General features: G+C 35.8%; 1 protein-coding gene across 1 annotated transcript; it reads left to right on the top strand.

Annotated features, from left to right (window-relative positions):
• Nucleotides 1–1,016: 1,016 nt before the first annotated feature.
• On the top strand, nt 1,017–15,913 carry LOC121522317 (methylmalonic aciduria and homocystinuria type D homolog, mitochondrial-like). Its single transcript, XM_041806533.1, has 8 exons — nt 1,017–1,149; nt 8,484–8,523; nt 10,338–10,464; nt 10,798–10,949; nt 14,006–14,087; nt 14,191–14,321; nt 14,420–14,506; nt 15,624–15,913. The coding sequence occupies exons 2-8, from the start codon at nt 8,515–8,517 to the stop codon at nt 15,816–15,818; spliced, it is 783 nt and encodes a 260-aa protein (XP_041662467.1). The 5' UTR covers nt 1,017–1,149; nt 8,484–8,514; the 3' UTR covers nt 15,819–15,913.
• The last annotated feature ends 225 nt before the right edge of the window (nt 15,914–16,138 follow it).

Below are 16,138 nucleotides of genomic sequence, written 5' to 3'. Positions count from 1 at the left end.
TCCTTTTTACCTTCCAGTTGTGTTTAGTCAGAGTTTAATCTGCCATTCTGAATGCTGTTGGAAAGACACATAAACAGGATTCAGGGTGGCAGGAGCAGAGTTTATTCTGAAGATGTTTCTGAGACAGTCCTATAAGCAGAGATGACTGTTTCCCTATAGTTTGAACCCTCAAGAGTTTTTCCATTCTATCTTTAGTTTTCTCTTGTTTCTGGTAATTATTTAAATCTACTCTGGTTCTGTTTCTGTCAGCTTATTGATGAAGTAAAAAAAACAACAAATATTTTCTTTGTCTTAAAAACACAATGATCACATTATGACAGTATGCCAACTTTAATGTCATGAACTCCTTTAAAATGGTGTTTTATTAAGTTTCATCACACTAACTTTTATATTTTATAATAGAGAAACAAATGAAGTTTGAATGGTTAACAATCTGATTAAATGTTTGGATAAAAAAAATGAATTTAAATAATAGTTACCATATAGCCTTTATTTGTCATGTCTGTAATTTTCCTCTGCTCAGCCATATTTTCTCTTTTTTTATCACACGAATCATCAGTTTGACTGTTACATTATTTAATTCAGGGAAGGAAATTACAGTCATAATGATGGCTTGTTTTGATGAGCAAAGAATTGTGGGTAGTCGTTGCCCCTCCTGTGGTGAAAGATGGTTCAGTTTCTTCTGATAAAGGGCAAAGTGAGGCCCCTTTATTATCACAATTATCAGGGAATTAGAACCGCCTTTATCATGGCTGACACTGAAATACTTCACGCGAATTTCACACTCTTATGAGAATAAAAGGACTGGTAGAAAACTATACCACACCCAGAGGGCTGTCAGAACCTAGGATAGACCCTGAGGATTGTAAAACCAGACCCTGAGGACTGATGAAAAAACCGATTGGGGGATTAAGTTTAGGAGTTCACCCAGGACCACCATCCTCCGGGCCTTGGGGGGGCGCAGTGCTTCGTGACGTTCATTGGAAAAACTGAGAGCAGCCTCCGTCACACAGCGCGCATGCGTGTATCAGAGGTGACTAATGGAGGACAGAGCAGAGATGTTGGAGTAGAGGAGAAAAACACACCGAGATTAAACCTAATTACCTGATAAAGATCACCTGATCTTTATGATCTGATCTTCACCTGAAGGTGAGTTTAATCTCCTCCTCCTCTGATTCTACGAAAAGACGAGAACATAACCTGACGGCTGTTCTTTTTTTTTTTTTTTTTTTTTTTTTTTTTTTATTAACACTTGTAGAAATACAATCTCTCGTAGGAGTACAAAAAAAAGACAGTCTTCAAGACACACATAAACAATGAAATCATAACAAAAACAACAACTAAAAAAAACAAAAGAGAAACAAAAAGGGCAAGGCATCACTTTCTACTTTAGATTCCATACTAACATATCATACACGTTTAGCTCCGATGGCATCATTATTAATACTCTATTACAAGGACACAACTCCATTAAGACCAAGTAAGATACTCATTCAAATACCAACAGTCTTTTCATATTCTCATAAAGTATCTCCACCCGCTGGTAGGTATTTATCAGGGTTTGTAGTGATACAAAGTAGTTCTTAATTACATTCTTAAAATGAACAATTGATGGTTTCTGATTCTTCCATTTGCAAATATGAATATGATATTTTCCCAACATTATAATTATGTTTATCATAGTAGAATTCTCTGTGGGTACATTATCATTGTATAATAAAATTTGTTGTATTTCAAAAGCACAGATATTTCCAATTTTTATGTTCAGCCAGTTTTTTCTTGCCAAAATACTGATGTAATTGAGCATAAAAAAAGATGTTCTATTGTTTCAGGTTCGTTTTCACAAAAAACACAACTGTCCACCTCAAATTTGAATCTCTTCCGAAGTAATTCAGCTACCGGGTAATACCCATTGAGAATTTTAAATTGAACTTCTTTTGCCTTTGGTGAAATTGGCCATTTCATATAATTAAGGATTTTGTTAGTTACTGATAAATTGGAATTATTTAACCTAAACTTGGTACACACTTATAGTCATGAAATATAGTCCCCTTCAGGGTTCTTCCCAGAGTTTTATTATTACACTTCCTGTCCCCAAGTGGCATTTGTTCAACTTTCAAAGCTGGTAGGACTATCTGAACCTCTGAATGTGTAAGAATATTTTGTATTATTTGCATCAAGGGAGAGGAATAGCTTTACATGTTCTGTCATATTCTCTATATGAACATTGGAGCTTATATTTATCCTTGAATGTGTTGTACTCCAGGAGTTGACCATTTTCATCCAATAGATCAGCAACAAAAGCAATGTCTTTTTCAAACCATTTTTTCTGAAACAAAGTTTTCCTATTAATTGTGATTGTTCTGTTGTTCCACAAGGTGGAGCCATGTGGAGTAAAATTATGGGAAAATATCATTTTCCAGTAGTACAGTACTTGTCTGTGGAATTCTGACAGCTTTATTGGTAATTTTGTGATTTCAAAATCACATTTTAACAAAAATTCAAGTCCTCCTACCTTTTTAAATATATTTTTAGGAATATGAAACCAGAGAGATTCAGATTTTGTCAAAAAAGCTTTAACCCAGTTTATCTTAAACACTCCAACCATTGCTTCAAAGTCAAGTGTTTTTAAGCCTCCTTTACTGCTCTCTTTGACCAGCTGTGACTTTTTAACATAGTGTGTTTTGTTTCTCCAGATAAAATTGTAAATGATAGAATTGACTTTTTTCATTGTACATGGGGGAACATACAGGGAGTGACAGGGGTATACCAGCTTTGAGATTCCTTCCGCTTTGGATAGCAGATTCCTACCAAAGATGGATAAATCTCTCATTAACCAGTGATTTAAGGACTTATTCATGGTCTCTATTTTACTCGAGATATTGTCTTTTACCAGTTTTTCTGCATTATTTGTTAAATTTATTCCTAGGTATTTCACCTCCCTTTTGACAGGAATGTACATTATTTGAGAATCATTACAGGGATACAGGGGTAGAAGTTCACATTTCTTCAGATTTAAATTTAGGCCTGAAGCTTTGGAGAAAATAGAAATAATGTTCAATGCCTTTTCGATGATAGATTTGTCCTTTATGAAAAAAACTGTGTCATCAGCAAACTGACTGATTTTAAATTCACGTCCAAGAATATCAATTCCTTTAAATTCTGGGTGATTTAAGACTAGGTAAGCTAACAGCTGTGTACACAAAATGAAGAGTTTTGGGGAAATTGGGCAACCTTGTCTAATTCCACGAGAAATCTCGATTCTCTGGGTCATTCCTGGGTTTAGCAAAACATAACTGACAATTTCATTATAGAACATTTTAATAACCTTACAAAATTTTTGACCAAATCCAAATTTTTCCAATGTTTGAATTAGAAATGTATGTTCTATAGAATCAAAGGCTTTAAAAAAGTCTATAAATAAAATCAAACTTTCTGATTCTATAAGGGACTGGTAATCTAACATGTCCAATATCAGTCTCACATTATTATGTATGTATCTACCTTTGATGAACGCTGACTGACACTCTTCCACCAGTTTACCTAGTATTTGTTTAAGTCTGTTTGCATACACAATGGCTATTAGTTTATAATCATTACAGAGAAGAGATATTGGTCTCCAGTTGTCGAGTTTCATTAGATTCTTATTTGGTTTTGGTAACAAAGTTATTAACCCTGTTTTCATAGAGGGAGACAAAGAACCTCTTCTTAGACATTCCAAGAAGGCTTTATACAACAGATCCTTCACTTCTTCCCAAAAGTATTTGTAGAATTCTGATGTTAAACCATCGATTCCTGGAGATTTCCCATCTTTCATCTGTTTCAATGCACTTTCAAGTTCTGCCAAAGTTAAGTCATTTTCTAAAAATTCTTTATCTTCCTCATTTAGTGTTTTAATTTGATTTTGAATTGTTTCAAATAGAGAATCACAACCATCTTCATTAAAGTTCGATTCATATAACTTGTTATAGAAGTGCCATATCTCATCATTGATCTGTTTTTGGTCAACTAAAATAGTATCATTTATTTCAAGTTTATTTATTCTTTTTTTACTTTGCCTATGTTTTTCTAAACCAAAGAAATACGCTGTATTTTTCTCTCCCTGTTCTAGCCATCTAGCCCTTGATCTAATAAATGCTCCCTTAGCTTTCTCCATGTAAATCTCATCAAGTTGAGTCTGAAATGCTTCTAATTCAGCTTTTTCCTCAGTTGACAATTCTGTTTTCTTACAGAGATTGTTTATTTTTTCAGTTATCCCACGTTGTTTTTCCATGCGTGTTTTGGTCATTCTTTTCCCTGTATCAATAGCTAACTTTTTTATTTCAAATTTGAACCATTCCCATTTGTTCAAATCAGACATATCTAAATTGTTTATTTCGTGTAAGAGCATTTTGGTTTGTTCACAGAATTCTCTGTTATGTAAAAGACTGTTATTAAATTTCCATATGTTCTCTGATAATATTGGTTGTCTGAGAATTTTCAATGTAAAATATATCATACAGTGGTCTGTAAGAGGTGATGCTGCTATTTCACATTTTGATATATCTTTGCATAATCCCTGTGATATGAGCCAGTAATCTAGTCTAGAGCAATGATTTCTATTTGAGGCGTTAAACCACGTGTATCTTAAGGAGGTAGGGTTTGACACTCTCCATATATCGATTACATTCAAAGATTGGCAAAAAAAATTTAAATTATCATCATAAACAGGTTGCTGTCCTCTGTGTGGAAAACGATCTAACCATGAGTCTGGTGCTATATTGAAGTCCCCTCCCATTATCACATTCTCTATCATATGAGTTATTTTACACTCTCTTATCAGCAGTTCTAGTTTAACCATCAGTTCTCTGTTTAGCGTTGTATTGTTATAACCGTAAACACAGAGTAGGATATATTTCTGATTGTCCATTTCAGTTGCTACCATAAGCCAGTGTCCATCTGTGTCCCTTTTGGTTTCAATTATCTTGCCTGAAAATCGGTGTAATAAAACCATCACTCCAGCAGAGTGAGAGGTCCCATGAGAAAAAAAAATCTCATCACCCCATTGTTGTTTCCAAAATTTTTCTTCTGAAGTTATGGAATGTGTCTCTTGTAGAAAAATAACATTAGCCTTCTGTTCTTTACAAAACATAAAAAGTGCCTTGCGTTTAACTATATTTTTTAACCCTCGAACATTTAAAGATAAAAAGGAAACAGACATGAATAGTGTATGCCCTGTAGAATGCGCTAACTAAATTAACCCTGCGCAGGAATGAACATTTTGTCCCTTAACAAGACTGTAACCCAGGAAACGATTACACTCGTTAAATATAACAGTTTAAGACTCTCTTATTCAGTTCTTAGAGGAAAAAGGGAAGTGAGAAAAAAAAAAAAAAAAAAAACACTCAATCATGCTACTCAGCATTTGATACCTAACTTCACATAAAATCTTTTCAGTCTTAAACCTTTCTCTTTACCTTTCTTAATGGTTTCTCGTGTCTTTCATGGATCAACCCGTCTACCATCTATTATGGCATATCCTTCTTTGAGGGTTGCTTTCTTTCCATTTCGACGTGCTTCTTGGACTTTTGGCCACAGCTTAGCTCTTGCTTCTCTGTCTTCCTTAGAAAAGTCCTCTCTGAATTGAATGCCAAGTTCCTTGCAGACCCTCGCATCCTTTGACTTCTTCCACACCTCATTCCTGATGGACCGCGTTGCAAACTGGATGATGATAGGTCTCGACATGTTATTGTGAGCTGCATCATTCTTCCTTCCTAGACGGTGCACAGTGTCAACTGTCTCTCTGAGTTTGTCCACAGCCACTGGGATCACCTTGGTAAGGATCCCGACCACTACCTCCTTCGTGTCCTCATTGTTTTTTTCCGGTAAGCCCAGCAGTCTTAGGTCCCATCTTCTCTTGTATCTGGCGTTCTCCAAGCACATCTCTTTTAATGCGATGTTTTCTTTCTTTAAAGCCTCAATTTTCCCCTGCAGTTTTCCGATTTCTTTTTTATTTTCTTTAACTGCTTTGGTGTTAGCTTCAATGAGGATCTCGAATTTCTTGAGGCGCGCGTCTTGGTCGTCAAATTTTTTTAAGACCACTTGAATAGCATCGTATATGTTAGCGTTGCTAACCTCAACTTCGTTTATTTTTTGATCTTTAATCTTCAATCTTTTAGGGTCTGGGCTTGGGAGCGGCGTGTGGTCATCCAGGCGAATGGTCGAACCCTCCTCCTCCATTTCTTCCAACAACTCTTCATCGCATGCCTCTTTTAAAGCTGCTAGATCATAGTCATGATCTTGTATGCTAGCAAACTTTTTAGCTTTAGGCATGGCGTTGGTCAGTTAAGCTCGTATATCTTTTTAAACTCGGATTGATTGTCCAAAAGCTTATTCAAGGTCTTATTAATAGTCTTTTTTTTTTCCTTGGGTTGGCATTAAAACTTCTGTAACTCACATTAGGACAAGGAAAAAACGTATTTACATTGGACCCCGCTGCGAGTGCTGCTGCTCATTCCGCCATCTTTTCGACTCCCCACCTGACGGCTGTTCGTCTACCTGAGGATTCACCTTTAAAGTTTTGTTTAAATCTTTATTGACAACAGCACGAAAAACACAAAAAACAAATAAATAAAACTAGTTTAAAAGGATATGAATATCTAACAAGAGCGGTAAAAGAGGTAAAATGGGTAAAATAAGATGAAATATAAACCTAGAGTTTATTTATTTAAATTTTTGTAGCCTATATTTTACTGATTAACTCCTCAGTATCTACAAAGGCTGAATGATTTAGGAAGATCATCTTATGATTTTTTTTCTTACTTTGCGATTTCATATGCCGTAATTTTACTGAAGTACAATAGTTCTGTCCTCTCTCCACCTTTGACTACAGATAGGATCATTCCTTCATAGATTTGTTTATCCAATAAATAATATCTGTATCCTCATATTTATGGGTCAGTAACAGAAAAGACTGATAAAATCTCAACTGAAACCCCTCTCTAAATGGCTGAATTAATAACAATATTCTATTTTTTATAATTGTGTTTAGCCAAACATTTTTGTGTTCATGTTAATTTCTGTATTTTAAAGGTTTTTTTTTTTTCTGTGAAATTACTTTAAAAGTGTTAAAGTTGTTCTTTTATCAGTACTGTATTTGTGACATAAACTCTCAAAACCACCAGGTGGCGCTACTCTGAATCAGTTGGAATATCTGTATTTTATTTGTATTAAATTTTCAGGACGTTTTTGTCAATTAACCCTGAACTGGTTCTCAGTATCCCACACAGATCAACTGTTGCTGTCGTTGGTATTTAATTGAATAATTTGACATTGTAGATAATAACTACAATAACAAAATAACTATAATTATAGTAACTATAATTATAACTATACCTATAACAATGGCATAACTATCATATTAATAACTATAATAATAACAATAACAATAATAAAAGTAATAATTGCAACAATGTTGATTGTAAATTTATCATCATCATGGGACTTTAATTTTAAAGAGAAGAGATTAAAAAAAAAGTAGCATTATTTATCATTTATTTCACTCCAGTTAACACTCATGGCTTAGTCTCATATTTTTACTGGTTTTCTCTAACATAAATTAATACTCTTTTTTTCAGACACAGGTGAACAGGTACACTTTCACTGCCAGGTGGTTTAAACCAATAAAAACTGATTAAATTTACTTGACCATAAGCCTCTTGAATTCATTTTACATACATACACATCCACTTTCTAACAAGAACAAAAAACAAAAAATGTGTCCTTGTAATTTTCTTTTTAATCTGACAGTTGTGAGTTATTAGCTGTAAATGTCAGGTATGTCAACCTCAGAAAGTAATGATAAATAATAAAACATATCTTTAAATATATCTGTGATTAAATGTGTTAATGAGCCGAGATCATTATTGATTTATAATCAAAATGGAAATAATTGTAGTAATATTAATATTACCAGTATAAATGTTTGTAATATCAATATTAACATCGGTTTTATCACAATCATTATCAATATCAACAGTATCAATATTATCAGTATTAACCTTATCATTATTATCACTATTAACATCAACATTATTAGTTTTAACATCATAATTATCAATAATAACCATAAAATGATCAATACTGACATCAGTATTATATAAGTTAGCATCATTATTATCAAAATTTACATTAATATGATCAATATTTAAATTAATATTATAAATATTACCTTAACCAATTTGTCAACAGTAACATGAATTTTATCAATATTAACATCAAAATTTTATATTTACATTATCACTTTAATCACTTTTAACTATCAATATTCTTAAAATTAACATCAATAGAATTATTTGAAAAAAAAAATCAAAATTGACAAAAAAACTAACATTATCTATATTACCAATTTAACACTATTAATATTACCAATATTAACATTATCAATAGTCACATTGATATTATCAATATTCTCATTATTATTGATCTTGTTCCATGTGTTTCAGGATTGTTGGCTCTCTTGAGACTCTCATCAGGATGAACTCTGTGAGTTAATATCACTTTTACCTGATCTTTACATGTTCTTTACATGTTAAGCTGTTTTTATTACCTGTTCTTTGTCTGGTCCCTTACTTTTTCCTACAACCTGTTCTTTTTTTTACCTGTTCGTTTACCTGTTCCTTTACCTGTTCTCTTCCTTGTTCTTTACCTGTTTGTTGACCTGTTCTTTTACCTATTCTTTTACCTGTTCCTTAACCTGTTTGTTGACCTGTTCCTTTATCTGTTCTCTTCATTGTTCTTTACTTGTTTGTTGACCTGTTCTTTTACCTGTTCCTTTACCTGTTCCTTAACCTGTTTGTTGACCTGTTCTTTACCTGTTCCTTAACCTGTTTGTTGACCTGTTCTTTACCTGTTCCTTAACCTGTTTGTTGACCTGTTCTTTTACCTGTTCTTTAAAGTGTTCTTCACCTGGTCCTTTCTCAGACTACTCACTCCTCACTCTGTCTACTTTTGATAGATATTGGTTGATTTTGGAGGGTTGACAGCTGCAGAGATAAACATCCTTGAATGGGCAGTCAGCTGACTTTCCTCTTTTATAAATCTTAAAGTTAGGACTGGCTCAGACCTAAACCAGTCCTGAGTAAGTCTACCTGAGGGTCTTGGCACATTGAGCTTGTCTCTTCCTGTCCATCTGTTTCAGTTTTTGGCTAACAACTGAGGTCAGCCCTACAGATGGTTCTGTCTGTGTCTGACTGACGCAGCTTTCACAGTCATACCATACAGAGTTGGGTTTGCTTGTACTGAAAGCTGTCGGTAATGGCTGCCTTCACTGTGTCTCCTCCCCACATGAAACAGCACAGAATAAAGGGAGGATATTTCCTCCTCACTGTTGTGCCAACATTAGCACTGTGGCTGACTAGGTGTGTCTATGTTTGGGCACGTGTTTCTTTGTAGCCAGTCTGATGTGTTTAAAGAAAATCAGGAGGGGAGGGGGGATGACGTTGCTCAGGGCTCATGGTACCATTTAGTCTTGACACAGAGAGAGAAGGAGAGAAGAAAATATAGCCATATACATTTAAGTAACAACAAACAATAACTTCCATATAAATAAGGACGATACCTGGTTGTGTAACATAGCTGTTATACAAAACATTATGTAAAATGTAGTCATTCTTTCAGTTTTATGGTTTATTTATTGTCCCCATGCTCCATTTAGAGTTTGAGGGAGCGGAAGAGTTTTTTGGGGAAATATTTTGACAAAGAAGGGCTATTTATTTAATAATTATTTTTTATTTTATATTTTTATGTAAAAAAAAAAAAAAAACAAAGCATTCTACATATTAAAAGTCATAGAACTGGTGCTTGATTGTCTAAAAAAATTAGTTTTATATCAAGCACTATGTGAAATTTTTGCTATTCTGAGAATAAAAAGATTTCCTTCAACAGGTTTTAGAAAAAAAATATGTCATTAAATATTGTGGGAAAAAAATGCTTAATGTTTCTAATTTCAAAGCCAAAGTGATACAGAATAAAGAGCCATTTGGTAGCTGAAATAGCCAGCTCTTCTTGCTGAACTAGTATCTTGCTGATACTATAAAGTTGAGTTTTCTATCAATCATAGCTGTTTCTGCTAATTCTTCACATATTAATACCATCATTATGGATGTTATAACCATAAGCTACAGAATGGGAGATCAGTGTAAGCCTGTGACAGAAATAATCTTGTCTGTCTTTTGTAGACTTGTTTCTCTTGTTTGTCCGTCTAAAGTGTCTGCAGATAAATTTGGTCAAGAATCAGTGTTTTACTACCAAATATTGATTTAATGGTTGATCAATGTGTTTTTTATTATGTTACTTAGGTGTTGAGGAGCAGGGGGTGCCTGGTGTCCTACCTGTCAGGTGTCCATGTGTTGGTATCTCGGGTTTCTTCAGTCAGAACATTTTCAGCTGTTAAGAGTCACATCGCCATGAAAACACATCACACAGGTTACACCATTATCTCGTTAACTAACCTCTGTGGTGTAGCCCCTGCCACCCTTTAACTAACCTCTGTGAACTAACCTCCATTACCTCTACACCTAACCTCTGTCATTTAACCTCTTTATCCTGTAGCTTACCTCAGTGAACTTATCTAATCTCTTAATTTAGTTGACAAACCTCTATTAACTAATTAACTAACCTCTGTGAACTAATCCTTTAGTATCTCAGTAAGTACCCCTTGTGAACAAATCTCCATCATTTTGTTAACTTACCTCTGTGAATGATTATCTTAACCTCTGTTCTCCCGTTAGCTGTCCTCTGAACTTCATTTGTCTTCAGCTCTAGGCCAGAGGACAGCTGATGATGAAACCCTAGGGAGTACATCTGGACCTCAGCAGCTCTCCCCGTTTCCTGTTTCCTCAGGGCTTCACACTCACCTCCAGGCTCTATCCCCACCCTCCATCCTGAGCCAGGTGACCTCTGAAGTCTCTGTGAGTACTGGGTTTACTCTGTAACCATGCTGATAATAATGATAATAATGTTAATGATGATGATGATGATGATAATAATAATAATAATAATACTTTATTTAAAGAGAATCTTTATTAAAACAGTGCTTTAAAAGACAGAAAACTTGGGGAAAATAAACATCATCAATCAGACCGATCAGAGGAGGCCTGTGGATCCAAACAAGAGAGAAAGATGAGAGCATGAATACAGAGGTCTACAAGAAATAACACAAATCAAATAAATAAAAATGACATGACAAGTAGAAAATGATAAGTACAAATTTCTAAAATATAAGAGAGTCAGTAAAGGATAATACAATTCCTATGAAAATATGAATAGAAGACATGGGACAGAGGGATGATTGAAGATATTTATTCATACAAGGGGGATTAATAACAGATAAAAGATGACAAGTAAATGTAAAAGTGAACTAGTGCTGCTAGCATGACCAGCACACTTGACCCTGCCCTCAGACAGGCTATCCAAACAGGTTTATCTATGATGAAGAATTTGCTATCTTAAATGTATACTGTCCTCTAGACAACCCCCGCAACTTTGTTACAGATGTCATCAGGGTGCGAATTGTCGACAAATTGGGATGCGGGGCATTTCCCACTTCTGATTCTGATACCCCCTCTCTGATGATAAATATTCATCTCTGGGGGGATATGTTTTATCCCTGCCTCTGCTTGGACTGAATGCATCCTACTCTGGTGGTCTAATCTCAGGATTCACTGCGATTTAAGTGTTGATGACACAACCAAAGTTTGAGATTTATGTGCTCATACTACAGCCTGAATGTCCCATACAGCCTGAGTTCACTCTAACAACTTTTTCTTCAGTGTTGCCAGACACAGCTGACAGTTTCCAGCTCAAAACTTGTCCAAAAACTGCCAGAATGCCCCCCCAAAAAACACGCTCAATAATCAATATTTAATGTTTTTTTCTTTGGACAAATGTACAGTACTCCATAAAAGTCCACTTACAGCTTAAGCACACCAAAAATACCTCCAAAATCGACAGTTACAACAACAGTCAACCATCACAACATACTGGTTTCAGGTGCATGACCACCACGTGCATCTCTATTCCTCAGAAAAAGGCAGCTCTTAAGAAGCTCAACAACACAATCAAATTAATCTATATTTTCATATCATTGATACAGCAACTAGGGTTAGGGTTATACACATGCACACACTCCACTTCAGAGACATAAATAGGCTTATTATCATAATTATTAAATTTTACAGGAGACAGACATGATTGTATTTGATATCTCACCTTTAGATGCTGGGGGTTGCTCCTTTAACACATGGATGAAGAGCACAGATGAACATCTGATCAAAACATCCGTCTACATCAGCGTATGTGGCAGCTGGGTGTGCAATACAATAACATGAGGCTAATTTATAACTCCTCGCCAGAAAGTTTTGCCAGCTTTAATGTATAATACGTCTAATACTGAAGCATTCATCTATTTGTTTAATTTATCAGGACCCCCTCTCTTCTTATATAACAGGACTTTTTCCAGCTTTGTATGCACTTTCGCTAACTCAATGCAGGCAGGCTACTATGGGCTGTAGCCAATGCCAAGAAGAACGAAATTTGCCGTCTTTATCGGTCTGCGAGAGTTTAGCTGTCTTGCAGTCACGCACGTTCACACATAAAAACACACACGGCTCAACGTGCACACCCATCTCTCTCGCGCACTCCTGCGCTCTCTCTCAATCACAACACAGCTCCCTCCACTGAACTTGACAGGATACTCAGAGTGACTGACAGGCTTCAGAAGCGCTGCTGTCAGTTTGATATGTTTACTAACATCAAGGAGAACTCCCTTACTGTCATAACTGTCGTACTGTTGTTTTTACTTAACAAAAGAATTAAGAATGTAATCCAGTCTGTTAAAATGCAGTTAAAAAACCAACCAACCAAAACACACCAAATTTAAGGAAAACCAGCCCAAATTACATCAACCCCCCCAAGCCTGTTTTTACCCGCACAAGCCAACGTAAAACTGCCCAACTGGGCAGAAAACCGCCCAATCTGGCGACACTGTTTGTCTGGGCCTATTAATATGTGAAGTTAGCCCTTTCATCCCTAGGCCCTTTTCCAGTGTTCAAGCTAGAAAATGACATACCCAAATCTAACTGAATATTTCTCTCCAACTACAAGGTCTACATGAATAAGCTTGAAAATCAATGTAAAGATAATTCTTCAAAGATTTCAGCAGATGTGTAAAACTCCCTGCAGAAGTTACTGGGACTGAGAAAATAAAGATGGAACATAGCTGAAATGAAAGATTTCTTTTCTCCACCTAAAAAAATCACTTTTAGAGTAAATACCTCCTGTAAAATGCCAAGCCAAGGTTTCTGGGATAAAAACGGTGTTTCACATGACCATATCCGTGCACATTTAGACTGCTCTATGTGTCTCTCAGGAGAAGGAGGGCCTGCCCCGGATACTGGGGCCTCTCAGGATGAAAGGATTGAATTGCAGACGTATTGGGAAACTTCAACTTGACCCAATTTAACTTCTAATTGGTCTTCCAAATTTCAGTGTCACCAATTTAAATCACAGAAAATTGTTTAATGTGCTAGCATTTTGAGCAAGGAAAAAGAGTCCCCACACTCTGGCTGGTATAAGATAATAACGGAACATGTACCACTTGACCTCCTGACCTGTCTCAAACATGCTAAAATGGTTGAGTTTCTTAAAGTTTGGAGACCACTTCTGAAATATTTAAATTTGAATTTGTCCACTATCCTCTCTAGAGGCTTTATATGAAATATGCCAGTTGTAAGGACCCAACTATAGTGATAACAGTTAAATTGTGCTTGTGCTTGCTATCTCCAGAGATTATGAACTGTGTGATAAATGGGACTTATGAGAGGAGTGTTAGGAATAAATCAGTGATTTACAGAGAAATCTCAAAGTCTGTAAAAGTGAGTTTAAAAGAGTGACTGAATAAGTCAGAGCTGCTCTGACTTTTTGACATCACAGTGCTGACATCCTGTCTGTGTCTGTGTCCCCTCAGCCTGTCAGTGAAGCTGATTGGTTCTTTGATCGGTCAGATGTGGAATGTGCCATCCAGATGTGTCCTGAGCTGCTGAAGAGAGGTAAGCAGTTTAACAGACTCTCGTTAACTTAATGAGGTTTTCTCTTTAACTTAATGATGTTTCCTCTTGAACTTAATGATTTTATTGGTCTGTGTGGTTACAGACTGCCTGTCCATGTTCCCTGAAGCTCCACCCACCGATCTGGTGGCAGTGACGGTGACTCAGAGGACGAAGAACGACATGAGCAGCTGGAGTTCAGATGTGGAGGAGGAGAGAGAGAGGAGACTGACCACAGTAATTCTTTAATATTAATAGAAAGTTAAATCTAACTCTTCAATATCATATTGATATCAGCCATATTTAATCATTTTTATGAATATTGTTTTCTGTAGTTTATTGTTGGCGCTCAGTTGATATGTGCGGCATTGAAGAGTGAAGGATTCTGGGCTGACTTTATCGACCCATCATCAGGACTGCCTGTAAGTATTGCCCCCCTGTCTGTTACTATGGTAACACTGATCTTGATATTAAAAGTTTTTTTTACCAATCTGGTCTGGTCAGACTCTAACCTGTTCTGTTTTCCAAAAGCATGTTAAATGCTCTGATTGTTGCCAAACACTAGGCTGTTTTTTTCTGTAAGGAGAAATTAATGTGTAAATTTAGGAGAAAATAATGAGTCCATTCAGAAGGAATTTATGTCTTGTCTATGTCTGTCTCTATATATGTGCGCATTTGTCTTTTGCAAAACTGTCCCGACATCATTAACCAGAGTTCTGTCATCACTTTAAAAGTGTCTTCATACACAGGCAGTGGTGCTGCGGGTGGGATAAAAATTTCTTGAGGAATTTATTAAAAATGTTTGCTCATCACACAGCACCATCTTCATGATGTTAATCATAGCAATACTGTGGCTATTTTTAACACCCCAGGATACAGTCTTACTGTGTTACCATCTATTCCTAGAGAACTGTCATAGAAACAGACTGAAGTGTGGCTTCATTTCTGCAAAAATGATGCACACAGGGCGACGTGAAATGTCTGTCAGATGTCTGATTTGTAATGCAAAGCATGCATCTTTTTGCACAAGAACTATTAATTTTGTACAAGATTTCAGTATATTTTTACACCTCCAGAGATCTAGGATTAAGAGACTAGTTTTAGATTAAGTTTAAGGTTTTTTCTTTTAAAGAAAATGAGCAGTAGTATTGTATTTTAATTAAAGTTCACAGATTGAAGAGCCAAAGAGAAGTTTGTTTTGACTGAGACATTTCCAACAAAAAAGAGATATTTTAGCATGTTCTCCTACCAAACACTTGATGTCAAACATATTTAGTAATCCAAAAATAAAATTCACAGAAAGGAATCGATAAGGGAATCGATAAAGAATTGAATTGATTGACCATCCCTACCATATTGATTATATTGATCATAGTTTCCTCCCCAGTTCTTTGACCCCTACACAAATCTTCCCCTCTTTGAGACCCTTAGACATTGTTGATGTGTTGAATTGAGATCATGGTGATATTAATGACTGTATTGATGACTATATTGATTGTATTGATCATATTGATGATATTGATCATGGTCTGCCCCCAGTTCTTTGGCCCCTACACCAACCTCCCCCTCTTTGAGACAGACGAGCGTTACGTCCAGCTGGGTTTCTCCATCGACGACCTTGGCTGCTGTAAGGTCATCCGTCACTCTCTGTGGGGAACCAACGTCTTCGTGGGAACCATATTCACCGACGCACCGCCTAGCAGTGACATCATGAGGAAACTACGGGGCAGCTGATGACATGACACCTTCGTCTTTGATCGTCTCTGGTTATTGATTATTCTAGATTATTGATCTCTGTTGGTTTGAATAAAGGCTTTTATTTTATGGAAGGATGAAGTCTGTCAATTATTCCAAAACAATATTCAGTGATCAATCAGTGTTCTAAATTATTGAATATTGTATCTTATCAAATCCATCATTGATCTGTTATCGTTTGCTTTTTAAAAACAATAACAAGAGGCGCAACCCTCAGGTCTTCAGGTAACCTGTTCCACAGACGGGGGCCGTAGCAATAAAAAGACACCTCACTGTATGTTTTAGTTCTGACATTAGGT

Source organism: Cheilinus undulatus, linkage group 15 (genome assembly GCF_018320785.1).
Source record: "Cheilinus undulatus linkage group 15, ASM1832078v1, whole genome shotgun sequence".
NCBI classification, from domain to species: domain Eukaryota; kingdom Metazoa; phylum Chordata; class Actinopteri; order Labriformes; family Labridae; genus Cheilinus; species Cheilinus undulatus.
This window is presented reverse-complemented; position numbering and strand designations above follow the sequence as displayed.